This window comes from Halichoerus grypus, chromosome 1 (genome assembly GCF_964656455.1).
Source record: "Halichoerus grypus chromosome 1, mHalGry1.hap1.1, whole genome shotgun sequence".
Classification (NCBI taxonomy): Eukaryota; Metazoa; Chordata; class Mammalia; order Carnivora; family Phocidae; genus Halichoerus; species Halichoerus grypus.
This window is the reverse complement of record NC_135712.1, coordinates 205,020,046-205,047,698: the sequence shown is the minus strand read 5'-3', so window position 1 is coordinate 205,047,698 and position 27,653 is coordinate 205,020,046. Positions and strand designations below refer to the sequence as shown.

At 46.2% G+C, this 27,653-nt stretch overlaps 1 protein-coding gene across 1 annotated transcript; it reads right to left on the bottom strand.

The window, feature by feature from the left end:
* Positions 1–489: 489 nt before the first annotated feature.
* Positions 490–4,938, bottom strand: LOC118533697 (olfactory receptor 10H2-like). The gene is made up of 3 exons (XM_036089104.2): positions 4,795–4,938; positions 4,322–4,376; positions 490–1,961 (listed from the first exon to the last, which is right to left on the bottom strand). The coding sequence occupies exon 3, from the start codon at positions 1,725–1,727 to the stop codon at positions 768–770; it is 960 nt and encodes a 319-aa protein (XP_035944997.2). The 5' UTR covers positions 1,728–1,961; positions 4,322–4,376; positions 4,795–4,938; the 3' UTR covers positions 490–767.
* Between the last annotated feature and the right edge of the window lie 22,715 nt (positions 4,939–27,653).

Here is a 27,653-nt window from a genome sequence, read left to right as displayed (position 1 = left end):
TAAAAAAAAGAAAGAAAGAAATACAGTATGTGCACACAATGGAATAGTATTTGGCAATAAAAAGGAATGAACGTCTCATACATCCACAACATGAAGGAACCTTGAACACACTGTGCTAAGCGAGAGCACTCAGTCAAAATGAGCACCTAGTGTAATTCCATTTATATGAAATGTTCAGAACAGGCAAAGTGGAATGAGTAAGTCACGGGGATGAAAGGTACAGCATAGGGAATGTAGTCAAAGGTATTATAATAGCATTGTGTGGCGTCAAATCACTATGTTGTACAATTGAAACTAATATAACATCGTATGGCAACTATATTTCAATTTTTAAAAATTAAAACATATTCTGAAAAAAAGTGGTTTCCTATAGCTGGGGGTTATGGGAGTTGGGGAAGAAATGGGGACTGAATGGGTAGGGGTTCTTTTTGGGTGACAAAAATGTTTCAAATTGATGGTGGTGATGATCACATAACTCTGAATATACTATAGACCAACTGAACTGTGTACTTTAAATGGGTGAATTATATGGCATGTGGATTATATCTCATGAAAGCTGTTTGATTACAAATAAAACTAATAGCCAAGACACAAACCAAGGGAAGAAGAAGAAGAAAAGTTCACATTTATTGAGCACCTGCCACGTCATGGGTGTTGTCACACATCTTTTTACCAATCTTACTAGGCAGACATTGTAAACCCCATTGTACAGGTGAGGGTATGGTCATCCTTCTACCTTCTTCTAAAACCACCTTCACACTGGCCACTTAGATGCTGGAGGGATAGAGTTTGCTGAGGAAGGTCTTCTTCATGGCAGTCTTCAGCTCCTTGTTCCTGAGACTGAAGATGATGGGACTGAGGAAGGGTGTGAGGATCGTGTGGGTGATGGCCATCAGGGTGTTGCTTTCATGGGAGTGCAGACCCTTGGGCTTGAGGTAGGTGATAGACGCAAAGCCATAGTGCACAATGACCACAATAAGGTGGGATGCACAGGTGGAGAAGGTTTTGTGCCGGCCCTCAGCAGAGGAGATCTTCAAGATGGCAACCACAATTAAGGTGTAGGAGAGGAGGATGAGGAGAAAGCAACCCAACAAGTTGGTGATGCACACCAGCCCCACACCCAGGGCTACTACTGGTACATCAGTTCCACAGGCCAGCTTCAAGAGAGGGGGTACATGACATAAAAAATGCTGGATTTCATTGGGTCCACAGAAGGTGAGGTGGGAAATGGCTGTGGCCACCACCAGCCCTATGACTGAGCCACCAGCCCAGGACCAGGCCACCAGGCAGGTGCAGCCACGGGGGCTCATGAGCACATTGTAGTGCAGGGGGTGGCAGATGGCCACGTAGCGGTCGTAGCCCATGACGGTGAGCAGGAAGGAGTGGGTGAAGCCAAATGTGAAGGAGAAGGACATCTGGCTGACACAGGCCACAAAGGCAATGGTGTGGTGGGTGGAGAGCAGGTCCACCAGCAGGCGTGGAGTGATGGCCAAGGTGTAGAGGATCTCGGAGATGGACAGGGCACACAGGAAGAGGTACATGGGCGTGTGCAGGCTGCGCTCGCTCCACACAGTGGCCATGATGAGCAGGTTCCCCAGCAGGGTGAACAGGTACATGAGCAGGAACAGCAGGAAGAAGACGGGCAGGAGATGTGGCGGGAAGGTGGAGAAGCCCACAAGGATGAATTCAGACACGGAGCTGTGGTTTAGGCCCAGAGTGGTGGCCATCACTGGGTGGGAGAGAGGGTAGGCGGCCTGGTGGGCACGAGTTCTGGGTCCATGCTGAGCCCGGCCCAGGAGGACTTCCCCGGGGGTGGGGGGCCCTCACCCCCCACACCACGGCCAGTCCCTCCATGACCTGCTGCTCATCATGACTGTCAGTGATCCTCGGAGCTGCTTGGGGTTCACGGAAGATCGTGAGCCTCAGTTGCGTAATGCAGGCCCTGGCGCATAGTAAGAACGCTGTAAAAAATAATACTGATAATAATAATTACAACTACTGTTATTACTGTCATTGACTCCAGGCACGACCAGCCGGCTTTCCTGCCTTTGAGCATGCTGGCCACTCCATGCTTCTCTCCATCTCTGTGATTCCAAATCCTTCCTGAATTTTAAGTGCAAGCGACTCCCTGATTGCTATCTTCAGCTGGAGGTCACCTCTCCTGTGTGGCATGGAGAGGATGTAGGCTCTGGTTAATTCTCAGCATTATCCCTTACTGGCTCACTGGGAACATGGAATAATCATCCTCATTCCACAGGGCTGTAGTGGCACTAAGGTGAGGTGATGCCCATTCAGCTCTTAGCTACTCTTGTTGTTGTGTGGTCTAACTTGCGTGAGTCCCCCACAAGGATGTGGCACCAACCAGCATTACCACAGTCACATTCTCTGACCCCTGCTGGGCACTCTATCTCTGGTCACTCACCGATGCTCTTCTCTGAATCTCCTTCCCTCTCCTCAAGCCCTACCCACTCTCCTATCCCCAACCTCTTGCTTTGTGGAGCAACCAAGGCTCGCAGCTGTGGGTTCTCTCATTTCCTTCCCTGAGTGGCAACTGACTCACATCTGCCCCAGCTCCCCATGAGGACAGCTCTCCTTCCACGCAACTGCTCCATCCAGTGTTACTGCTCTGTCTTTCTATCTTTCTTCCTCTCTCTGCCATCGACAGACTTGATGCAAAAAATGCAGGATGGGGGCACCTGGGTGGCTCAGTCATTAAGCGTCTGCCTTCAGCTCAGGTCATGATCTCAGGGTCCTGAGATCAAGCCCTGCATCCGGCTCCCTGTTCCACGGGAAGCCTGCTTCTCCCTCTCCCATTCCCCCTGCTTGTGTTCCCTCTCTCGCTGTGCCTCCCTCTGTCAAATAAATAAATAAATAATCTTTTAAAAAAATGCAGGATGGACCAACAGATGAATGGATAAACAGAAAGTGGTATCCATATGATGGAATATCTTTTAGGCATACAAAAGCATGAAGTACTGAACATGCTACAACATGGATGAACCTCGAAGACAATATGCTGAGTGAAAGAAGCCAGCCACAAAGACCACATATTGTATGATTTCATGTATTTGAAATATCCAGAATAGGTAAACGCATCAAGACAGAAAGCAGATTAGCAGTTGCCAGGGAACGGGAGTTCCAATGGGGAGCTGCAATGGGGAGTGACTGTTAAATGGGTTGCAGATTTCCTTCTGGGGTGGTGAAATCTCTTGGAACTAAATACAGGTGTTGGTGGCACAATATTGTGAATGGTTAAATGGCACTGAGTTGTGCCATTTAAATGGCAAGGAGGTGGAGAAATTAGAACTCTGCGCATTGTTGGTGGGATTGAACAGTCGTACAACGGCTACGGAAAACAGTATGAATGGTCCTCAAAAAATTAGAAATAGAACTACCTATGCCTCAGCCATCCCATTTCTGGATATATATGCAAAAGTGGCAAAAGCAGGGTTGGGAAGAGATATTTGCTCACTCCTGGTCATAGAAGCACTAGTCACAATAGCCTTGAGGTAGAAACAACCCCAATGTCCATTGGTGGATGGATGGATAAACAAGATGTGATATATCCATACAATGGAATAGCATTCAGCCTTGAAAGGAAGGAAATCCTGTCACATGCCACAACACGAAAGAACCTTGAGAACGTTATGCTATGTGGAATCAGCTAGTCCCCAAAAAGGAGAAATCCTGTATGATCCCACTTATGTGAGGTATCTAAAGCAGTCAAATTCATAGAAACAAAGTAGAATGGAGGTTGCCAAGGACTACAGGGAGTGGGAAACTGCAAGTTCTGTTTAATGGGTATAGAGTCTCTGTTTTGCAAGATGAAAAGAGTTCTGCAGATCTATTACACAACAATGTGAATATCCTTAACACCACCGGAACTGCATACTTAAAAATGGTTAAGATAATAAATTTTATGTCATGTGTTTTCTACACATCAAAGTACGAACACATGTGGCATCATGAATGAACCTTGAAAACATCATGCTATGTGAAAAAAAGCCAGGCACGAAAGGTTGTCTGAACAAAAGGTTGTCTGATTCCGGTAATATGAAATACCTAAAATATGCAAATTCATAGACACAGCAAGCATATTAGGGGTTGGGGGGAAGCTGGAGCCTGGGCAGGGGGCAATGGGGAAGTGACTACCAATGAAGGCAGTGTTTCCTTTTGGGGTGATGAAGATATTTGGCAACTAGAAAGCGGTGATGGTTGCACAACATTGTGAATGTGCTAAACGCCAATGATTTGTAACTTCAAAATGATTAATTTTATATTATGTGGAATTGCTCCATTTTTTTTAGAAAGGAAAACGTACCTTCCTCGGTCCTCCTCTACCTCTGTGCTGTCTCCCCCTTGGTTCACAGCCCAGCCTGTCCCCAGAAAGGGAGAGAGTGAGTGCCTAGGGCCAGAGGGGAGATCAGGAAGGAAGAACCCACCACCTGCCCTTAAGCCTTCCTGTGCCTTCCAGGGCAGCCACTGAGCCTCCGCCAGGTGTGTGTGAGAGCAGAAGGGGAGGCACCTCAGAACAGCTCTCCTCAGGGGTGGGCGGCCTCCGGTTCTTACAGACTGGCATCTGGGTGCCCCGTGTCTCATGAACACCTACATGTGGGTGTGCCCCCACACCTCCACATACCTGCATTCCACTCCCCCCCCCACACACACACAGAGGCGCAGCTGCCTTAAGCTCTACACCAGACAGGCACACAGCAGGCCCACATGCACCTGCGCTCAGGATCAGACCCGCTCACTCACACGGAGGCGGAGACCCCGCGGCGGGGATGGACCCACCCACACAACTGCAGAGTCGCGGCCACAGGCACCCCCGCAGGTGCACACAGACGTACACTCTCACAGCACGACACAGCAGAAGCAGGAAGATGGTGACTACCGCCGGTGTCCCTGACGGACACCCTTCACGCTAAGATCGCAGCGATGACCAGGAAGCACACAGGACCTGGATGCGCGATTCCTGAATTAGAGGCATCCGCCCAGGAACTGTGTCCTTCAAACTTCGTTCAGCGGGGTTCTGGGTCCCAAGATCCACCCCCACATTCTTATTACCCACAGTCCTTCCCCGCATCCCGCGCTTGCATCACCTCCTCCTGAAAAGCACCCAGGGGCGCACACTCGCCTCCGTTGGTGGCGGCGGCGGGGAACTGTCTGGGGGCGTCGCAGAGGAAGCCCTGGGTCCCCTCACTCACACTCAACACCGGGAGCTCAGAAGCGGGGTGGGCAGGGCGGGAGGCTGCGCCTGCGCTTTATCTAGCGGTACTCCAGTGGCATTCCAAAGGCTTCCCAGGGGAGGTGGGCAGCAGAGGCAGGTTGTGGGCGGGGCCACCCTCAGGGCCCAAGTCAGGCGGGGGCGGGGGAGGGGGGTTGGGGGGGGCCCTCAGGGAGACTTCCAGAGGCTTCCCTGAGATAGCCCAGAGCAGTACATGCAGCCTCCAGACCTTTCCTGAGGCCTCCCAGCCGGGCTGTGCAGAAGATGGTTAAGGCAGGTGCCTCTAACTGGACAGGGGAAGGAATACAAAAGGAGGCTGGAGCCCCTCCCCTACTCTCTGAGCATACTCCTTTGTTCTCATGCATGCTGGACTATGGACACTGCATTCTCAAAGCTCAAGTCCATCCACACGCCACAAACAGGCACCCCTGGGCCATCCCAGAGAGGACAGCACAGGTTCCCAGAGCTGGGTGGGGAAACCCTGGGTCCCAGCCCCTGGGAGTGGTCCAGAAGAGGGGCTGCTGTCTGGCCTCCGCAGAAGCAGAGATGCAGGGTCAGAGATGGGATCTCTAAAGCATGGCCCTGCTCTGGGCCCAGGCTGCCCCAGGCTGAGGACTGAGGAGGGAGGGAGGGGGCAGTGCCAAGGCGTCAGGCCACCAGCAACCAGGCTTGCCTTGCTCTCGGGCCACAGTGCAGCTCAGTGTCTACTCTCCTCCCTCCTCGTGTTCTCACGTCCAGACCCCCCGCCTGGTGTGAGCACATATGACCTAGAAGACAGCACCCGCCCTTGAATTAGTGTCCTGGGGCTGAGGAGACAAATTGCCACAAACTGGGTGGCTCAAAAAACCAGAAATATGCTCTCTCCCAGTTCTGGAGGCCAGGTGTCAGCAGGGTAGTTCCTTCTGGAGGCTCTGAGGGAGAATCAGCCCTATGCCTCTCTCCCGGCTTCTGGTGGCTGCCAGCACCCTTGACTGCATCATCCCCATCTCTACCTGAGTCTTCACATGAACTTCTCCTTGTGTCTGTATGTCTTCTCCTCTCCTTATAAGGGCACCAGTCATTAGACACCAGCATTTAGGAGCTCAACACCCAGGATGATTTCATCTTGAGATCCTTATCTAATTACACCTGTAAAGACCCTATTTCTTTTTTTTTTTTTTTTTAAGATTTATTTAGTTATTTATTTGACAGAGACACAGGGAGAGCAGGAACACAAGCAGGGGGAGTGGGAGAGGGAGAAGCAGGCTTCCGCTGAGCAGGGAGCCTGATGCTGCGGGGCTCGATCCCAGGACCCTGGGATCATGACCCTAGCCAAAGGCAGACGCTTAACGACTGAGCCACCCAGGCGCCCCAGTAAAGACCCTATTTCAAGCATGGTCACATTCTGAGGTTCCAAGTGGACATGCATTTCTGAGCAACACTATTTTAACCCACTATACATCCCTCCTGATTCAGTTCTCTGCTTTGGCTCTGACCTCTACACCTGCTTCCTACACAACATCAGAGGGATCCTGCTAAACAAAGCACATTACATCCCCCACTCCTTGCTTGGAACCAGCCATGGCTCCCTAGTCCCAGATGCTTCCCTGCAGCCAAAACTCTGGTCCCTGTTAGCCTCTCCAGTTTCGTCTCTCAGCTGCCTCTCCCTCTTCCAACACAGCACCCCCACTTTGCATCTCTAGGCTAAAATGAGATGGGAGCATGTTCAATTTCTTGAGAGTACCAGACTCTCTCATCCCCAGGTCCCACTGCATCCCTCATGCCCCACTCCCATCTGCTTCAATCAACCGGTCTCAGGTCACATGCCACCCTCCAGGAAGCCTATCCTGCATCCCTGCACCCCAGACTTGGGGTCTCTGACTCCTAGCTTGCCCTGAAGTCCCCCATCACATGGTGCTGTCATCACCTGGTTATGGGTCTGTGTCTCCCACTAGACTTCGACAGACCTCCTGAGGGCAGAGATGGCATCTCACTGGGAGCATGCTGTGTTCCCAGCACCCAGAAAGGTAAAAATTAAATGGAACAATAAATACTCAATAAAATGCTTTAAAGAAAACAGTGAAGGAAGGATATGCACAGTGCTGTGAGACCTTACAGTGCAGGTGGGAAAGGAGGTAGGTGACATCTGAGCTGAACTCTGAAGGATGAACAGTCCCCAGCACACGGCGTCAGGGAGGGAACGGCAGGCAGAGGAACCAGCATGAGCAAAGGCATGGAGAAGTGCCCAGAATGGAGCCGGGAGAGGCTGGAAAGTCAGACGGGGTCACAATGTGAAGGGACTTGGAGGCACCTTGGATCCAGCCCTCTGGAGCCCGAGGGAGAGTGGGCTGGAAGGAGGTGCCAGCCTGGACTGAGGGTCCCGAAACACTCTCCTCTAAGCTCTAGCCCACTGGTGCACCAGAAGACCCAGAATGTGAGGGCAATCTGTTGGGATTTCCTGGCACAACTCAAGTCTGGAAAGTACATCACAGAAACAGATGTTCAACGAAGAAATGAATTCAGAACTAAGGAGAAAGAGCTTTTGTTGCTGCTTCTGGATGCCCAGAAAGGTCAGCATATAAGGCTAAGGTCACAGAAGAGGGTCAATATAAATGGAGTGGAGCCCAAGGTCTCAGTTCAGCTGCATTTTGCAGCCCTGCCTGGAGGGGGCGCTGTGACCCTGGACAAGTGGCTTGGTCTCTCTGGGCCTCACTTTTTCTTTTATGAAATGGGGCTGAATGATAAGAAGAGACACAATGTGTGTAAAGAGCCTGGCACGCAGTAGGTGCTTGGTCGAGGAGAACTCTCTCCCCCCACAATGCCCATTTCAATCTTTTTCTTGAACTATGGGCACCATGCTTTCATTTGAATCACAGGTATTTTTGTGTACCTACTGTGTGCCAAGCAGTGTGTGGCCACTGGAGATAAAATGAGCAATAACCAAAGTCTCTTTGAACCACAGCCTTGTAGCTTTGTTCAGCTGTTCTGCCAGGCAGGACCCATGCCTTCCTGGTCTCTGCACTGAGTCTGACCCAGGGGTGACCAAGAAATATTGTCCAAGTCCTTTCCTACCCCAGACATTCATCAGCCCCCAGTGGGTGCTGGAATTTGTGCTCACAGCAACAGACGGACAGGTGGGTCAGACCCAATCCATCCCCAAGAGTAATGTCCTGCACCTGCTTCCCTCCATGACACCCTGCCCTCACCCAGGGCATGTGAGGCAGTTTCCCCTGTGTCTTGCACCTGATCCCAGGCACACGAACATGGCAGGACTCATTAAGTGTCAGTGGATTTCCTTTTTGGATCTTTTTACCTCCATGGGTTTCAGGGAAGTCAACGGGGCTGTAGCATCCTGGGAGTCTGCTGCACCTTCATGACATTTATCTCCCAGGATCTGAATGACTTCAGCACTCGCCTGTCTCTCCCCCTTGCCCGGTCGCTCTCAGAGGTGACACTTAGGTCCAGTCACTTTCCATCTCAGCACAAACTAGGAACACCGTGAATGTGTATAGGACAAAATTCCAACTGTGGATTGGACAGTTAAGTCAATTGAAAAACTCTTAAACCCTTGGTCATCATCTTGCTTAAGAAGTCCCCCCTCCATTTTGCTAGGCAGCTGAGGGAGGAAGCCTCATGCTTGATCTGCTCTTTGATAACTGGGTAAAGTCGGAACAGGACACACTAGCTGGTTAGTTTGATAAGCATGACCAGCCTCGGTACCCAAAGCCTGTGCGCCAGATAACTCTTATCTCCAGCTCAGATGAAGTCCAGCCCCAGCTAGCATGTATCCAACAGCTGTGTATGCAATGCCTGAGCCCTTCTCTGGGGAGCCCACAGTGACCAGGACTGACATGCCTGCTCCTGTGGACATGACAGTAGAGGGGAGAAGGCAGATGATGAATAACTGAATTTAGACAAGAATATGAGATGTGTGAGGAAGGGAAGGTGGTGGGCTATGAAAGCAGGGCAGGTTGCAAGGGTTTTATGGAGAAGGGGACATTCCAGCTGAGGTTTTCTCCTCTAGAGGTAGAGTGTGAAGAAAGGGTGCATCAGGCTGAGAGAACAGCATGTGCCAGGGATCTGAGGTGCGAAGATGATTGTCCATTTAAGGAACAGAAGAAAGCCAATGTGACAGGAGGCTTGGACAGGAGAGGAGTGAGTGGCTCAAGATGGCTTAAAGACAAACAGGAATCCAAACGAGAGGACCTTATTCCATAACCCCAACTGCCATGGGATGGCACTCATCTACACGAAACACTGGCTATGTTACACACACAAGATGGTAGTGGGTTCCTGTGAGGTCAGTCACACAGGCACACCTGAAAAGTGAATTTCAGATAAATTAGGAATGAGCCATTCATGTTTCAGAAGGATTTTGCAGCCCACATACTTTCTGTAGGGTTGTAATGAGAGATGAGTTTGTTTTCCCAGCCAGTTTTATTGAACACCTATTAGGTGCCCGGCTGTGGGAACACAATACTAAGCTAGTTCAGATTGGTCATACCCTCTCAGGGCTGCTAGTCTAGTGGGGAAGGAAGGAAGGTGTTGACCAGGTAATATCTATAATACACTGCAGTGAGCAGTACTGTGGAAGTAGAAGCCTCAGCCACCCTCAGAGCTCTGGAGACCTTTGTCCTTGTCTGTGTCCAGCAGCATGGAGTGCTCACAATGACCACTTGGCACCCCATGGTTTGCAGGCTACAGTTCTGCCATGGTGCATGTTGTAGAACTTGGCCACTTTGAGCTCCAGGAAACTGGTGTGTGGGCCAAGAAATGGTCACCTGCATTTCCCGCCTACGTCTTTTGGTGGTAATCAAACACTGACTTTGAGCTTGAGACTAGGAAAACTATCTGGGGATCATTCCTCTGGAGTGAGCTGAACCCATGGCTCAGTCTCCACCTTAGCCCTGAGGTATGCATTTAAACTCATCTGCCTGCAGCTCTATGGCCAATCCTTAGGGACTCTAATTTCCACAAATGAAGTGGAGATGGGGAATTGTGTGTCAACTTTTAATGAGCTCCCAGCTGTCACTTAAAATCCTGTGACTTTTTCAGTAATGAACCACGGTCTTGGCTTCTAGGGATTGGTATGCCAGCTGGGCTTGGCAGGTTGTGCAGGGAAGGGGTCCCATTGTGCTCTTTAGTGCCATTGACTGATTCCTGATGAGCCTAACTCTGTTCACCTCTCTTGTGTCCTCCAGGAAGCCAGCCCAGGGACCCTGGCAGATGGGCTCTGAGTGCATGGGGGCAGGGCTGGAGGTCGTGGATTCAGACAATTCTACTAATCACCTGCTACCCCAAGACATCACTTCCACTGAATTCTCTGGGGGCTTTTTGTTTACTTCTTTAAACAAAGACTAACTAGCCACCAGTGTGAACTGTTCAGCTCTCTTCAGGTTCTTCAACACAGATTAATAGGCAAGGAGAGACTTGCGTGTAGTTGCTTAGGTGGCTCTGTGACTCAGGGCACCGACCCACATCAGACAGACTCAGGTGGAGATCCTGGCCTAGCCACTTCCTGGTTGTGGGATGTTGGTGAAATGACCGGAGCTCTGTGATTCTCTGTCTGAAAACGGGAACACTGATAGTAATAACACCTACCTAATGTATAAACTGTCTGGTGCTTAGCAAATGTTCAGTAAGTCCTCGATACTGTTGTTTCATCACTTAGGAGAGCCATGTAGTAGTCTGGGTATAGTGAGCGGAGCCAGCTCACTGTTCACCTGCCTTACCCCATGCCTTTAGAACTCATCCATCCATTTATCCATCAAACATTATTGAGTGATTTCTGTGTTCCTGGTTCTGGAAATTCAAATACACAGCAAGCAAGTTGAGGTTCCTTCTGGTTTTTACCTTCTCCTGGGGAGAAACTCATTTATGAAAATATGAGTTAATATGAGTCACACAAATAAAATGCTAATTTCAAGGAAATATTTGTGGTTGCTGTTCTTGGGCCAGATGTAGCATCAGAGTCAACAAATAAATGGAAATTATATCAGAGTCAGGGTGGGCTGCGATGAAATTATTTTGCTGGGTTTGGACCTTTCCCCAGTGAGGATTAGGTCCCATTGTTGTTTGTTCAAACCTACCTTCATGAGCATGCTATGAAGGTGCACACACATGTTGTGCCTTTCCATAATGTCAGCTTTATTCAGTCATAAAGCAAGATTATAAAGCAGGTTCAGGATTCCAAACTCAGTGACATTTTACTACATATTTAACTTGGCTTCATACATGTCACACAAAGCAAAGCACCAGACAAAGTCATACAACAAGCAAGATACAACAAGGGGTAAGCAGTTAACAAACCAAATGCAAAGTCAGTCTGTGAGCACCCAGTTGGGAGGAGGCCTTGGTCTGGTCTGGGTCAGCTCTGTGCACGTGCTGCTTATTCTGTTCAAGCAGTGGAGGATCTCTGTTGTGTTCAGAGATCAACTGGGCAGACCTTTTGCAGGCAATTGCCTTTTTTGATGTGGTCAGATGTGAAAGGGACAGCGTTTGGAAAGTCTGACAGTTTGCTGCAAAGTCCTCCTTTTTTAAAGGAGTTTGATCAGTCTTGGGCCTTTGCAGACGTCCTTGGGTTCAGCTGGTTACCAGTTCTGGAAGCCATCAGCTTGTGCTGGTTTTAGCGATATCCTGTGTGAGCAGCAATGCCCTTGGCTGCTTATGTCAGTGCTTGACATAAGTTACTGCTTGACATGAGTGACTCCATCTTGCTCTGATAGAACACCTGTTCTATCAGCTCCCCCTCTGCCATAAACTACAAAGCCCCAGGAAGGCATCCTGGTGGTGACAGGTGTGTCTATCCTGGTTCTCAGTCACTGTGTCTGCCATGTTGTAAGCACTCATGAGTGTTTACTGAATACATCAATTGTAAAATGCATCCTGAGAAAGCACATGGTTTGATCCATTTCACCAAATTATCATGAGACATCTGGTCCACCTGCATTTTCCCATTAACTGAATTTCAGCTAAGCTTTCTGAACAAAGAGCAAGAGGCCACTCCTAGTTTCTGACAACCCTTCTCCATGGTCCTGGAAGAGAACCACATTTTATGTTTCTCTTCCCTGCAGCAGGGATACAGGCATGCATCTCATTCTCATACAGTTTCAGATTCTAAAGAGAGAGATAGCAGGGACCAGACCAAATTGCTATCTTACCTAATTCAAAATGGCATTTGTTGGAGAACAATTTTTCCGACAGACCTTAATTTTGTTGTACCATGACTATCTAGAGTGAGACATGTATATGTAAGTGAGCCTGGGCCAGATCCAGGGAATGGCCGTGCCTAATCCTAATGCCTGTTGCCTGCACCTTCTCATTGGTCTCGGTCTCAAGAATCCAGGCTTGCAAATGTGGAGGAAACTCACATAGGTTTTGGAATTAACAGAAGGGAGTCAGACACAATTTAAGGATTGAAGAATTTTTTAAATGGGATAGAGATCCACTGCATCTGTACAGTATAGACCATAAAATTTAATAAAGGTCTCTAAGAGGAAAGCAGGAGTCAAACTCTGAGTAGACTGTGCAGATGGTACCAGTTGATTTGGACCCAATGAAGGAATAGATATACCAAGGGAAGCCAGGGCAAAGGAGCATCCCAGGCATAGAAAACTGCAAGAGCAAATGCATGGAGGTGTGAGCGGCATGGAAAAAGTGAAGTGGCAGACTACTAAGGGGGTTTTGAGATGTCTTAGAACAATCTCACTGGGAACCGGAGAAGGGACTGGACCAGCAGGAGATGCTGATGAGAAAACCAGAGAGGCGGGTTGAGTTAATGGTGATGCTGAATGAATGTGAGGGGCCCAATCATCCTGTATTCACAAGCTTTAGGCTTTTTAGATCAGAAGAAAGCCCTAGATATGGGGATAAACGGAACTTGGTCCCCTGTATTGGTCAGCTTAGGTTAAGAATGATGATGTAACAATCTTAGGTAAGAATGGTGATGTAACAAATCAGAGAGGAAGATGAACCATGAGAGACTATGGACCCCAGGAAATGAACTGAGGGTCTCAGAATGGAGGGGGTGGAGGAGGGGGTAATAGGGTGATGGGTATTAAGGAGGTCACGTGTTGTGATGTGCACTAGGTGTGGTACATAACTAATGAATCATTGAATACTACATCAAAAACTAATGATGTACTATGATGTTCAGTGGCTAACTGAACATAATAATAATAATAATAAAATAATAATAAAAAGAATGGTGAGGTAACAACTGGTGATCTCAAAATCTTAGTGGCCAAGAACCACAGAGCTTCATGTCTTGGTCATGCTTATGGTCATGGTGGGTCAGCAGAAGCTCTGCTTGAGGGGGTCTCCTTCATTGCAGGACCAAATTTGAAGGATCTGCCCTCTCTGGGAACAGCTAGTCTTGTGGCAAGAGCAAAATAAAGATGGCAGAACCACATAAGGCTCTTAAGATTCCTGCTTACTAGTGGCACATGTCAATTCCCATCACAATTCATTGGCCCAAGCAAGATTTGTGACTGAGCCTGGCTTTAATGGGAGTTAAGAATTATAATCCTCCTGCAGGGATGGGCCCAGGACTGCTTTTGGGGCATTTCCTCCACTCAGCAGAAATCAGGAAAGGAAATAAAGGGTGAGCAAGCCCAATGCCAAGAAAGGGACACTAAGCTTTGGAGAAAGGTCCTTTATTGTTGCCCCTGTGAACTCAGAACCCAGAAAAGGCAAGGATGGAGCCTGAGGCTGTAGAACAACCGTTCTGCTTCATCGCAGGGAGTGGAGTATAAGGGCTTGGGTCAGCGGTTCTGCCGCCTCTCACAAATGAAAGCAAATCTCCCTAATTCACAAGAATAGTCACTCCAGTGTCCATGTGCATGATCATGCAGGCTGGGGCAGTTACATTATCATGTAGCTCCTTGAAGTTCCAGTTGCTGTAAAGAGATGCCCACAAAATCCCTGAGTAGATGGACCAGTGCCTGAGCCCCCCAGCCCTGCTCTCTATGAGTGAGGGTCTGGCCCTGAGGGTCTTGAGGCCTCCAATGGGAGTCATTATTGAGCCCATCTTATAGTAGTCATCTGGTCAACCCCTTCTGATTTCTCCCCCCCCCCCCCCAGTGGAGAGACTGAGCTCAAATGGGAGTGGCAACAGGCAACAGTCTTCAGAGATGCTGAGGATCTCCAAGTTCTGGGACCACGATCTCTGACTGCCTCATCCCACTGACCCTCTCCCCTTCTCTGAGGTTCATTCACCCTAAGGCCAGATTTACCCTGTCCAAATTCTAGCTCTGCCACCTGCTATCTATTGACCAGGGTAACAGTCTTAATGTCTGAGCCTCTGTTACCCACTTTTGCAAAAAGGGAGCACATTCTGAGGATGTCAACACCAGTGTATGTAAGGTATACAGTAGGTGCTCAGACAGCAGATGAGTTTACCAAGGAAATGAATTCTGCCCTAAGCCTGGAACAATCCAGAGCAGTTGGCCAGATGGGGAAAGGTGATGGTAGCAGATAGAAACATCCAGACAATAACAAAGAGTGTGAGGAGGCAGGTAACTGCCAGGAAGGTATAGTGGGTTCAATGCTGTCTCCACCAAAAAGATATGCGCACATACTAACCCCAGGTATCTATTATGTGACCTTATTTGGGAAAAGGGTCTTTGCAAATGAAATTAAGTGAAGGATATTGAGATGAGATCATCCTGGATTAACTGAGTGAGCCCTAAATCCAATGACAAATGTCCTTATAAGGGACAGAAGAGAGAAGGCACACGGGGGAAGAGTAGAGTATGTAACCACAGAGGCAGGGATTGGAGTGATGGTCCCACGAGCAAAGGAGTACCTGCAGCCACCAGAAGCTGGAAGAGGCAAGAAAAGATCCTCCCCTACAACCTTTGGAGGGAGTGTAGCTCTGCTGACATGTTGGTTTGGGACTTCTGGCTTCCAGAACTGTGGAAGAATAAGTTTCTGTTGTGTTAAGCCACACAGTTTGTGGCTCTTTGTTACAGAGGCCACAAGAAACTCATACAGTTGGCAAGTGCTACATTATTAGACTCCTGAATAGGCCCAACCTGCATATTAGTACATTCAAGCCTCTGAGAAGTCCTGCAACAAAGAACCAGTTTGGCATTGGATCCATTGTTTCTCAAGCATTTAAATGGGAATACCCTCCCCAAGTAACAAAATAACAATAGCTGGTATGGTAGAAAGTGTGGCATGTTGTTTGGGAGTTGCTGCAGGTAAATAGTGAGTGGTCATAAACTCACTCTTCAAAAGCCTTGCCAGTCTCTTGGCGGCGGAGGGGGGGGGGACTGTCGTAGGTGGTTAAGGGCACCTGCATCACAGACAGGGAGACTCACATGTAGGTGGGGGTTGAGCCATCCATCCACCTGTGGTTGCCTTTCTGGCCTTCTTTGAAGAGGCCTATCCAGGATGTCACCTGCCCAGTTGATGTCAGGAAGTCCTAGAAGGGAGAAGGCATACTGCGAGGTAAAATTCGTTCAAAGCTGAAAGGACAGAGGTTGGAGTGTCTGGGGGACAGAAGAGGGCTAAAGTACAGAGGAGCTCTCAGGTGGGCAGGCAGACAGAAACAGCCATGAACAGCACTTTATGGGAACTGATGGGAACTCCAGACCCACTATGTGCATGTCATATGGCCTCAGACTAGTTACCCACCCCTTGGTCTCCCCATCTTTACAAAGGAAAGAATAGAGTCTCCACCTCCTCGCATATCCTCAAGATCGAAAGAATCAATTATGTGAGGTATGTGTGCCTAGAAAAAAGTACTGGACAAATACTGGCTGTGAATGTTTTTTAAGGTCAATGCATGTCAGAGCAAGGGGTTTGATCTGTAGGCTGTAGGAATATCTCATACTGTAAACAAGTATCCTTTCCGTGGGCCATTTTGTGCCATGCTTTTCACATTTTTGTGCTTTCTGATGGTGATTTTGCTGTTTAAAAAGGCCTTTGGGGCACCTGCGTGGCTCAGTTAGTTAAGCGTCTGACTTCAGCTCAAGCTATGATCTCAGGGTCCTGGGGTCAAGCCCTGCATTGGACACCAAGCTCTTCAACCACATCTCCTTTCTCTGCCAAGACCTTCACCAGCCCTTTCTCTTTGGGCCTCCCAGTAACTCAGGGACTGTGGGATGCCGGGCACAACCGGGACTTCATCCGGGGAGTCTGCTTGTCCTTCTGCCCCTCCACCACCACCCACCCCCATGCTCTCTCTCTTTCTCTTTCTCAAATAAATAAATAAAATCATAAAAAGTAAAATAAAATGAAAAATAAAAAGGCCCTCAAGTACAATGCAGAAGTGTTGTCAGTGTTGCTGAATGAGCACAAAGGCTGCAATGTGCTTTACAGAGAAAATGCATGTGCGTTAGATAAGCTTCATTCAAGCATGAGTTAAAGTGCTGTTGGCTATGAGTTCAATGTTAATGAAACAATATCTTTTAAATATATTTAAACAGAAACACACAAAAATGAGGTTATGTATTGATCAGTTGATAAAATATTATGACTAGAGGCTTAAATAAACCTAACGCTGTTATTTCCCCTAGGAGCAATGATTCAATATTCACCAATTCATCATTTGCAGGGACTTTATAAAACATAGCTACATGAATAATGAGAATTGATTGTCTATATAGTGAATGTCATCCACTCATGCAAAAGTCATATAAAAAACATGTGGCATCAAGAGCGCCCCCTCCAGTAGCATCTGATCCAGAGTTGTTTGATCTACACTATGGCAAATTCTCCAGGTACTTCTAACATGCCACTACGGAGTGACCACATTCTGTAACACACCAGTGTTGGTTATTAAAAGTGGAGGCTCTAGATCCTGACCATCTGAAAATTTCCTGACCAACAGAAAATACTGTTAATTATCCCAATTTTACAGCTGAAGAACCTGAGGCTTACAATGTTTTAAATGGGTTGCCCAAGGTCATATACAACCACAAGCCCACACCAGTTCTGGCTGTCTGAAATGTCTTGTTTTCCTGGTAGCCCTCCACTACAAATATGATCTGATCATGTCGCCTGAACTTTCTAAAAAGATCTGAGAAGCTATTGGCATCGGGGCTATGGGCAGCCCCACCATTACAGGTGCTGAAGGGAACACAGCCTCTCCCCTCTCCGCCTCCTCTCCTTACCATTGCCTGCCAGTACAGCCTTCATTTGTCAGAACACTTCGCCCCAGATGAAGTCCCGGTCATGCCCGGCATCCCACAGTCCCAGAGAAAGGGCTGGTGAAGGTCTTGGCAGAGAAAGGAGATGTGGTTGAAGGGCAGTAGGACAACCATGTTGAACCCCACTTACCTTTTCATTCAGTTGAAAGACTTCCTTCTGCATTTGCTTTGTGCTCTTCAAGACTGGAGAGAGGTGCAAGCAGGTGTTCTGGACCCCTGAACTTCCCTGGGGTCTCTCCCTGTTCCTCAAACCCCAAGTGGCCATGGCTTTCTCCCATTCCCAGGGCAAGGCATTCTGGGACTCTGAAATGCCCCACCCATTTTTCAGATGAAGACATTGAGGCCCAGAGAGGTAAAGATCCTTGTCCAAGGCAGCCAGCTAGTGAGCAGTGAGGCAGGACTTTCATTCAGGGGTGTCTGTTGAGCCAGTTCTCTATAGTAGTTAGCAGGGAGCCTGCAGTTCTAGTCCAAGTCAGGGATGAACTTTGGGGAGACACTCACTCATGACTCAGATTGACTTCAGCCCATGCAGGACCCCAAATGCCTCTGAGACTGATGGGCAGGTGAATTCCATTCTGTTATCATTATGATACCCCTAGGGACACAGACCAGCCGCCCCTGCACCAGCCCTGTAGACCTGCCTTTGCAGGTTGGGAGCCAGTGTGCTTGCTTCCCTGTGGTCACCCTGTCCCCACCGGCCAACATGCCTTACCTTCTGAGAGGACCACACTGAAGATAATGACCATGAGAAGCAGGATCAGGGACACGACGGGGCAGAGATACTTCCAGGTCTTGTCCGGGGATGTCTGCCCCCATTGCCCTGGAGGAAATCAGGTCAGCCTCCCTCTCCCCAAGGATATGCACTCCCTTGCCCCCTGAGATGCCTCAGACAGTCTGTAGGAAACTGCCGTATCTCCTGGGGGTATTCTGGGTTCGCTACTGGACACCTGATAGGGAGGGCTCAGAAAAGGCTGGAAAAAGAAGCCCACCCTTCTAGGATAAGAAGTCATGGGGTGAAGGCCGATGGGATGAGGAAAGGCTTCAGGAAGACTCAAATCTCAGGTATTCCCTTCCTCCAACCTGTGAGGGAATCAGGGCAACCCAGCATCCAGCTTTTGCTGAAGTGGAAAGGGCCCCTAGGCCCAGCTCCTTGACTGATGTGTGTTTCCCTGCTGCGGGGGGAGTTTGGCTCTCAATGCTGTAATCTCACTGGGGTTTGGGGACTGCCTGGCTTCGGCCATGGCTGCAGTTCACTCAGCTCTGAGATGGCCCTGCCCTGCAGGGTTTTCTGAGTGATCTACCCAGCTCTTGGAAGGAAACACCCTCCTCCCCAGCCCTCCTACGCTTGTCTTCCTTCCTGGCTCAGTGCAGGGGCCCCAAGATCTCTAGATGGCCGATGATCAAGTAATCTGATAGAGGAAGGGACCTGGGCACCTGGGGCAAAGTCAGTGGGCACCGAGCTTCCCCTGCAAACTTGATCTCTGCCCTAGGTGGTTAAAACACAAAACAATACAGAACTGAATCCAAATCCCTGTACTCACACCATCACCACTCTCTGCTTCTAACAACTTTCTGTGAAAAATTATCTCAGGTTTGCCCATTTGTGGACATGTGGCCTTAGGAAGTCATTTGCGTCATTCTTTTCTTGGCTACTGAGGCCAGTCCCACTTCCCAGCACCATTCAATCATTCACTCATTCATTCATGCATGCATGCATGCATGCATTACTCTAGCTAGCTAATTACCTATTTATTATTTTAAAGTTTTAAAATGTTGAATATAAGGAAGAAGGAGCTAACATTTATTGACTGCCCTCTGTCAAACACGATGAAATGCCCTTTACACATTCTATCTCATTTCATCTTCACAAAAAAGCTGTCCAAAATAGTGGCTGTTCAACACAGAATAGATGAAAAGCTTGGTGTGGTGAAAACACAAGGCTAATAAAAAGTACAGCTAGGATGTAAATCAATCCTTTCTGACACCAAGCAGTCTTCCCCATTATTCTCCGCTATGTTACTCAATACTATGCACTTGAAAGAAAAGAAAGAAAAATTACCTAGCCATCTGTTTTTAGTTGAGTTGTAACACTCGTCCTCCCCAAATGTATGTGTGAAAGCCCTAATCCCCAGGACCTCAGAATGTGATGGTATTTGGTAATAGGGTCGTTGCAGATGTAATCAGTTAAGATCAAGTCATACTGGAGTAGAGTGGGCCTCTCATCCAATATGACTAGTGTTCTTACCAAAGAAATGGGAACTTGCACACAAGGAGAATATCATGTGAAGATAAAGGCAGAAGTTGAGGTGATCCTTCTACAAGTCCAGAAACACCAAGGATTGCCAGCATGCCACAAAAGCCAGGAGAGAGACTGGTGACAGACCCTTTCCTCACACCCACCAGAAAGAACCAATCTGCTGACACCTTGGTCTGGGACTTCTATCCCCCCAAACTGTGAGACAACAAATTTCTGTGGTTTAAGCCACTCAGTGTGTCGTACTTTGTTATAAAAGCCCCAGGAAACTAATATACCACCTATTTTGCATATTGCATTGCAATCCTTAGCCACATGCATACGTATTTTATGCAATTATGACCACAGTAGTATATATCATAGCGTTTCCTCATACATCTAGGAAATCCTGATAATTTTTTAAATAAGAAAAAGTGCTCATGCTTATTAGCAATCAGGAAGAATGCAATCTAAATGAACAAGGAGATATTATTACATGCATATCAGATTGGGGCATATTTTTAAATCTGTCACCAAGTGTTGGTGAAGATATGGAGCAAGTGGAACATTCATACACTGCTAGTGTGAGTGTAAATTGGTGCAAAAATTCTGGAAAACGGTTCAGCACAAATGACAAAGCTGAGAACACACATACCCTTGGAGTTGCACTTGTAAGTATATATCTAACACGGTTGCATGCTTATTTGCATGGTTATTTCATCACAACTTTTTGTAATTGCCAAAATTGAGAATAACCAAATGCCCATCTGAGTAGAATAGAAGAATACAACTGCAATATATCCATACAATAGAGAAACAGAAAACATACATCAATGAAGATGAGCCAACAAGAGCTGTATACAACAGCTTGGATGAGTCTTTCATATTTTATTCTGGTGAGAAAACACACACACACACACAAACAAAAGACTACAAAAACTATCTCTCCATAAGCAAAAGCAAGTATTCAAAAACAATTTGTGCAACCTACTCTCAAATGGGTGAACAATGAAGAGTGTGTGAGAGATAAGTAGATAGGTAGATAGACGATTGATAGATAATAGCTCAATAAAGCAAATCTATCACAGAGTTAATAAATGGTGAATCTAGATGAAAGTCACACAAGTTCATTGGACTATTCCTGCAACCTTTCTGTAGATCTAAATTTTTTCAATTTAAAAGTTGTGGGGAAAAAGTTCAAAAATATGAAACACTAATATTCATAGCATTTACATTTAATAGCCTCAAAACTGAAATAACTAAAATGTCCATCAATTTGTGAATGGATAAACAAATCATAATATCTATGCAATGTAATACAACTGAGCGATGTAAAAGGAATGCATTCTTGATTCGTGCAACAACATGGGTGATTCTCAAAGGCACATTAAGTGAATGAAGCCAGACCAAAAGGACTAGCTAACTATAGGATCTCCTCTATATAGAGTTAATTATAGTGACAGAAAGCAGAATATAGTTGTCTGGGGCTGGGGCTGGGGGATTGACTGGGAACTTTGGGGGAGTCATGGAAATGTTCTATATCTTGACTGTGGTGGAGTTTCCATGCCAAATTCATCAAAATATATAACTTAAAATGAGGTCATTTTATGTAAACTATATATCAATAGAGTTGATTTTTTTAATGGGAAAACTAAACTATATTGTTTAGGGGTATATATATAATAGGTGGTATATTAGTATCTTGGGGCTTTTATACCCAAATATGTAGACAATTGTTAGGGATATATATATATATATATATATATATATATATATATATATATATATATATATAAAATTATAAAGAAAACTGGTAAATGATTATCAGAAATTCAGGATAGTGGATAAGTCTGGAGAATTAAACCGTGTGATGACAGACGAGTATGTGGGGCTTCTGGGTCTGGCAAGCATCTTTTACTGCACTTGGATTGTAATGAGTGAACATTGATTATAGAACCTTCCATTGATTGTATATGTTTGTTTATACATTTTGTGTATATGCATTATATTTCACAATAAAGGTAAAAAATGTGAAAAGGGATATGAAAATACTTTGCACAGTTAAACTGCTATATAACTACTAATGGAATAAGGGACTTTTTTTTTTTTTTTTTTAAGATTTTATTTATTTATTTGACAGAGAGAGACAGCGAGAGCAGGAACACAAGCAGGGGGAGTGGGAGAGGGAGAAGCGGGCTTCCCGCCGAGCAGGGAGCCCGACGTGGGACTCGATCCCAGGACCCTGGGATCATGACCTGAGCCGAAGGCAGACGCTTAACGACTGAGCCACCCAGGCGCCCTGGAATAAGGGACTTTTATAGTTCCCTTGCTTTGGGGGATCAAATGTAAAAAAAAAATGGATTTTCCAATTTGGATGTCCTACTTGACATCCATCTATCAATTGGTGTTTTCTGCAGACCTATTTTAGAAGCCAGCATAACAATAATGTCATCCTACTTTTACACAACACAGTTGGCTCCTATGTAACCACCAGTTCAGAATCTTTTTATGTCTGATATTGGGTGACATTGCCTTCTAGATGATCCCCATAAATTTTGTTTCCACCATCCTAGAGAGAAATTATTCAAGGGAGGTCAAAAGTAAGGACAGAACCTTCGTAGACCTGGACTCACCATCAGACAACTCAGAAGTGTTGGAGAAATAAAAATTAAAACCCAAAGAACATGCCAATTCATACATACAGAATGAGCTAAGTTTATCACCGAACAAAGAAAACGTCCAGAATGCCTGCATGTAGTCTGTAATTGGCTACAAAGATATACATTTTCAGCTCTATTTATATGGAATTAAAACTGCAGTTGATACACATCACCTTATAGTAAACAATTGGCAGTTACTGAATTCACACTGGTATTTTGTATTAGCCATGCCTTTTATTTTCTGATGTGTTGACACCTAGGGCCTTGATGATCCTGGAGAGACTAGCAATTTCTAGAGAGAGCAAACAACTCACCCAGGAGCATGTCATTCATATGCACATCAACACATCCAAAGCCCATACTCCCAACTACTCCTTCTCTAGATACAAATTGTATAATTCATATAAATTTATGTAACTATTTATAAATAGTCATACATTTATTTTATATTTATAAAGCATAAGCATATTTTAAAATTTATATTCACTTAATTATATTTAATATTAATCAAATATCTATAAAAAGTCATCATAGTATGGTGACTAACATAATAAAATAAAATTTAAAAATATATATAAAAATAAAAAGTAAAAATAAAAGAAACAAAAAAAAGTCATCATATATGTGGCCTAAAAAACACTCAACAGATTCCAACCACCCATACCTTCCTACTGTTAGTGAGCCCTCTGGCTCAACCATAGACCCCAACAGTTAAAACCGGAAACAAACAACACAGCTTAACTTTTTTTTTTTTTTAAGATCTTATTTATTTATTTATTTGAGAGAGAGAGTGAGCAGGAGCAGGGGAGGAGCGGAGGAGGAGCAGAGGAGAAGCAGTCTCCCCGGGAGCAGGGAGCACCATGCGGGGTTCTCCGGGCTGGATCCCAGGACTCCGGGATCATGACCAGAGTTGAAGGCAGCTGCTTCCCAACTGAGCCACCCAGGCGCCCCAAGACTGCTTAACTCTTACACTAAACCCCATTGTGCTTATTTCTTACGCACTTTCTGGAGTCATTGATAAAGGTGTTTTGCAATGACCGGAACATTCCAAGTTCCAGACCCGAAAAGCCCTGCTAGCAAAGGACCGCCTAGAAGACCACACCCCCGCAACCCCATTCGCTGCCCTTGATCCCAGGCTGAACACATAATGACCCGCCCCTGATCACGTGCTTTCTGCCTGCTCTCTTGCAGCACCAACTTCTGCCGCCACCTCTCCTTATGAAACTCTAGGTGTTCCTCTTGTGGCGGAGAGGTCGGTAGTTAAGGCTTGAGTCTGCCACCTGCCCGGGCTGCCTTTACCCCGAAATAGATCTCTCTTTTCTCTTCCCAACCCTTCTCTCTTGAGTTACTGGCTTCTCTTGCGAAGAGTTTATCCGCGTTTGTTCAGGCAACAGTGCTGGCGAGCCCAACGAGGGCTGTCCTCTCAATTTGTCCAGCCCCGTGGGGATTCGGGGAAGGAGGGATGGGGGTGGCTATTGGCTGGGGCAGCGCCAAGGCCCACCCGTTCCTTTTCTGAGTTACAGGCTGTGACTGATTATTCGGTAACAGCACGTGTACTCATTGACGGCAAAACAGCAACATTTACAAGTAACAGCAAACTAAAATAAGATGAAAACAGAGAGGGAGGCAAACCATAAGAGACTCTTAACTCTAGGAAACAAATTGAGGGTTGCTGGAGAGGAGGTGGGCTAACTGGGTGATGGGCATTAAGGAGGGCAGGTGATGTGATGAGCACTGGGTGTTATATACAACTGATGAATCACCAAATTCTACCCCTGAAACTAATAATAGAGTATATGTTAATTAAATTGAAATTAAATAAAATTTAAAAGATAAAAAAATAAAAATAACAGCAAACTTAAAAAATGCACACAACTAGAAATTGGATCGATGAAACCATTTTTGGAACCAGCAGAAAGTTAAAGAGTTTAGTTTGGACATATTGAGCCCAAGATCCCTATCAGACTGCCATTTGGAGATGTCCCCAGCAGCTTTATAATCTGGAGGCCTCTGCTCTGCCCTGTCCACCAGATGCATGGAGATGTCAGGAATCTTATTACTACACACTGCAGGTCTTAAATTTTGTTTCATTAGGAAATAACTTAAATCTACTTACTTTCTGGTTATTTGTTTTTTACAGCTTATATTTTAGTGAACTTCCTTTCACTTTTCCGCCTTTTTAGATTTCATGTTTATTTTAATTTGCAATAAAGAAACCTGGTTTTGAAAAATACCAAATATAGAGGGAGACCTCACACACATAATAGACCTCTCATATATCTGTTTGCTGGTGAACCTAGTGAAATCATACATGGACATCCATTTAAAATCTCTGGAAATTGTCCTGGGAGCATACAGCAAATGAAGAAACGTTTATTTATTCCAGAATTGCCAGGTGGTCCCTTTGCTAATGATGCATCCACAGAGCAGCACCTTCCCCCATTGCTGGCTTTTGGAATCTCTTCTAAGCAGCTTCTCCAATAGGACTGTGATTCCCTCTGTTGTGGTTTGCCTGGGGCTTTGCACACATTCTTCCTTCAGGACAGGATGCTTCCCTCCACTAAACCCACCTTCCCCAGTCTTCTTGTAATTCTCCCAGTTTTTATCTTAGAATGCCTTTCACTTTCATATTTGAAAGATAGCTTTGCTGGATATATGACCCTCTTTGTCTCTTTCCTTGACCTGGTGGTCTTTCCCATGAGGCACGGGCAGGTTCATGGAAACAAAAGCCAAATCATTACTAAGGAATTACTCATGGGATTCTTGGAGAAGCCAGAGGATCAGTAGCTTCTCTTTGGGCTGAATTTGATCTTCATGGCTGAGTCCTCGCTTATTGTCACCTCTGACTCCCACCTCCACACCTCTTTGGGCTTCATCTCCTCCAACTCCTCCTTTACTTGACATCCTTTCACCTCCATCATGGTCCCTGAAATACCAGAAGACATCCAGAAGGGTACAAAGCAATCGCTTTGGCAGACTGCCTTACCTGGATGGTTTTAGCTGGGATGAACAATTGTCTCCTTGACCATGATTTATTTGTAGCCATTGCTGCCTGGAGTCTTGCCTGCAAGACTCTATAATTTATGACCTATAAGCTTACAGCTCTGGGCCCAGCCAGTTCTGCATCTTCATTCATTACTCTTGTGCACTCCCTGATTCATCACCTGCTTTTGATCAGGGTATTGTTACATACACACTAAGACCTTTCTCATTTCTTCAGTTATCTTGCTAAGGTGCTTATGGGTTACCAATACCTTCGATCTTCACTGAGTTCTCTTGTGTCTGTGAGTTCTGTGAGCACCCTCAGAGATTATAAACTAGAGAAGGGAATTACTCTAGAATAGGTAGAATAAATGGGGCTGTTTCCTGGTTATTCTTCCAACGTCACAGCTTCATTATTTTGCTCAGAAAAAATTCTCTAAAATTAGAAATGTTTTTGTGTGTGTTCAGGTTCATTTGTGTCCATGCTAAAAATAAATAAATAAATAAATAAATAAATAAATAAATAAATAAATAAAAGATTCTCACATCCCCTTCTCCCGCAAGAGGACAAATAAAGACTTCTGAATTATCTGACACTATTGTTTGACTTTAGATTCTTTGAAAAGTTCAATTATCCATCCCAGTGCTTCCCACCTTCCTGGAACTGAAGGTTGGAAAATGTATCTCCTGGCATAATTTCAGTCTCAAGGGCTCTAGCTCCCATGGCGATTGATTTTCTCTCTTTGATAAAAAGGGGAGATAAAAAGAAGCTTTCTGATGCAACAGGGTCCCCCAGAGCCTCTATCCTCAGACAGTTTTGTCGGTCACCCCATAGACCAAAGCAAGATTCATTAACCAAAGATGCTGAATTCCAGGGAGGTTTTATCAAGAAGGCGTCCCAGGATAAGGAGAAGTATGTGTGGGAGCCAGGAGGGGGTCTCTTAGACCCTGGCAAGTAGAGGTGAGAGTCTGGAACCCCACTGCTTGTGACGCTTTCTGGAGAGTGGGCATGTTTAGACAGGAGATATTGATGGCAAGAAAGAGCCCCGGAAGTTGATAGTTTTATATTCATTTTTATGATCATGCAGAGTTTGGGTATATGCAGGCATTTGGAGGGACAGAGAGATTGTATATGCCTCTTAATCTTCCCCAGCTCACAGGTGAGCGTCTTACCATTTGTTTTACCTCAGCCCATCAGCACTGCCTTGAGCCTCGAGCCTTGGGTGGCGGTGGAGGTGGAGGCGGTTACTTATTTTAACATCCACACATGAACTTCCATAGAAGCTACTGAGCTGGGAGGACCTGGAGTTCTTGATCATTGCCAAGAGATTGAATTTAGGACATGCTCCCTGCCACAGCCCAGAGACACCTTCAGCTCACCTTCCAGAAAGTCTAAAACACAGACATCCCAAAGCAGTTTTCAGAGATCGATCAGATCAGCTTGGAGAGCCAGACAGAAAGAGCCAAATTTCTGTTTAACCCGCAGATTAGAAAAAACACATGACTGGGACTGGTTAGAATGGGCTCAGGTCCCAGAACTGCCAATCAATCCCTGTGCCACCTTAGACATGTCATTACACTAAGTATCTCCCTTGCAGATTTTGTCATCCAGCAAATGCATAATGAGCGCTTCTATGCTCCTTGTGCTGTGTGGTCAGGAGTGAGGGTCAAACGGAAAACACTTTGTGAATTGGACTCTCAAGTACTCATTATTTGATTACCAAACTAGCAAAGAGAGGGAACGGCAGGAATGCAGTGTAACTTGAATGGGCCAGAGGCACTTTTGCTTCTGTGGACCCATTCCTCCATAAACAACAATATTAAAAAATTATATTTTACAGCTTGTTATTGGCATAAAGGCACTTATAGCTCTGGTTAGATGCAGTCGTCTTTTCTCTTCTGATTTTAAAAGACATAAAAACATTTTAATGTACCCTGGACCACCTGTGTCGTCTGATGGAGGAAGAGCTCAGCCATGCTTCTTCATAGGTGGGAGATGCTGTGAAGGTTTTATTGGCAACAGAGAATCTGCTAACTCCAGTGCCTCTTATCTCATCTTTCATTTCAGCAAAGAGTATCAGATCTGAAAAGCAAACAGCAATTAGAAAACATAGAAAGGAAGGGGTTTAAAAGTCAACTCAAAAAACAGTTGGAGGGGCACCTGGCTGGCCCAGTTGGTAGAGCATACGACTCTTGATCTCAGGGTCATGAGTTCAAGCCCCAAGTTGGGTGTAGAGCTTACTTTAATAAAATGGTTGGAGTTGGAAGGGCTCTTCATCGTAAGTGTGAGGCAGCTGACTTAGAACAAGGAGACAACACACCCAAAGCCAAGACTGGTCTCTGTCCAGTGCTTCCTGCTGCCTGACTGGGGAAGTTGGGTTTAGTGGAGGGAAGCATCCTGTCCTGAAGGAAGAATG

Coding starts and splice junctions, on each gene's coding strand:
- LOC118533697 (XM_036089104.2), bottom strand. CDS start 1,727: ATGGCCACCACTCTGGGCCTAAACCACAGCTCCGTGTCTGAATTCATC.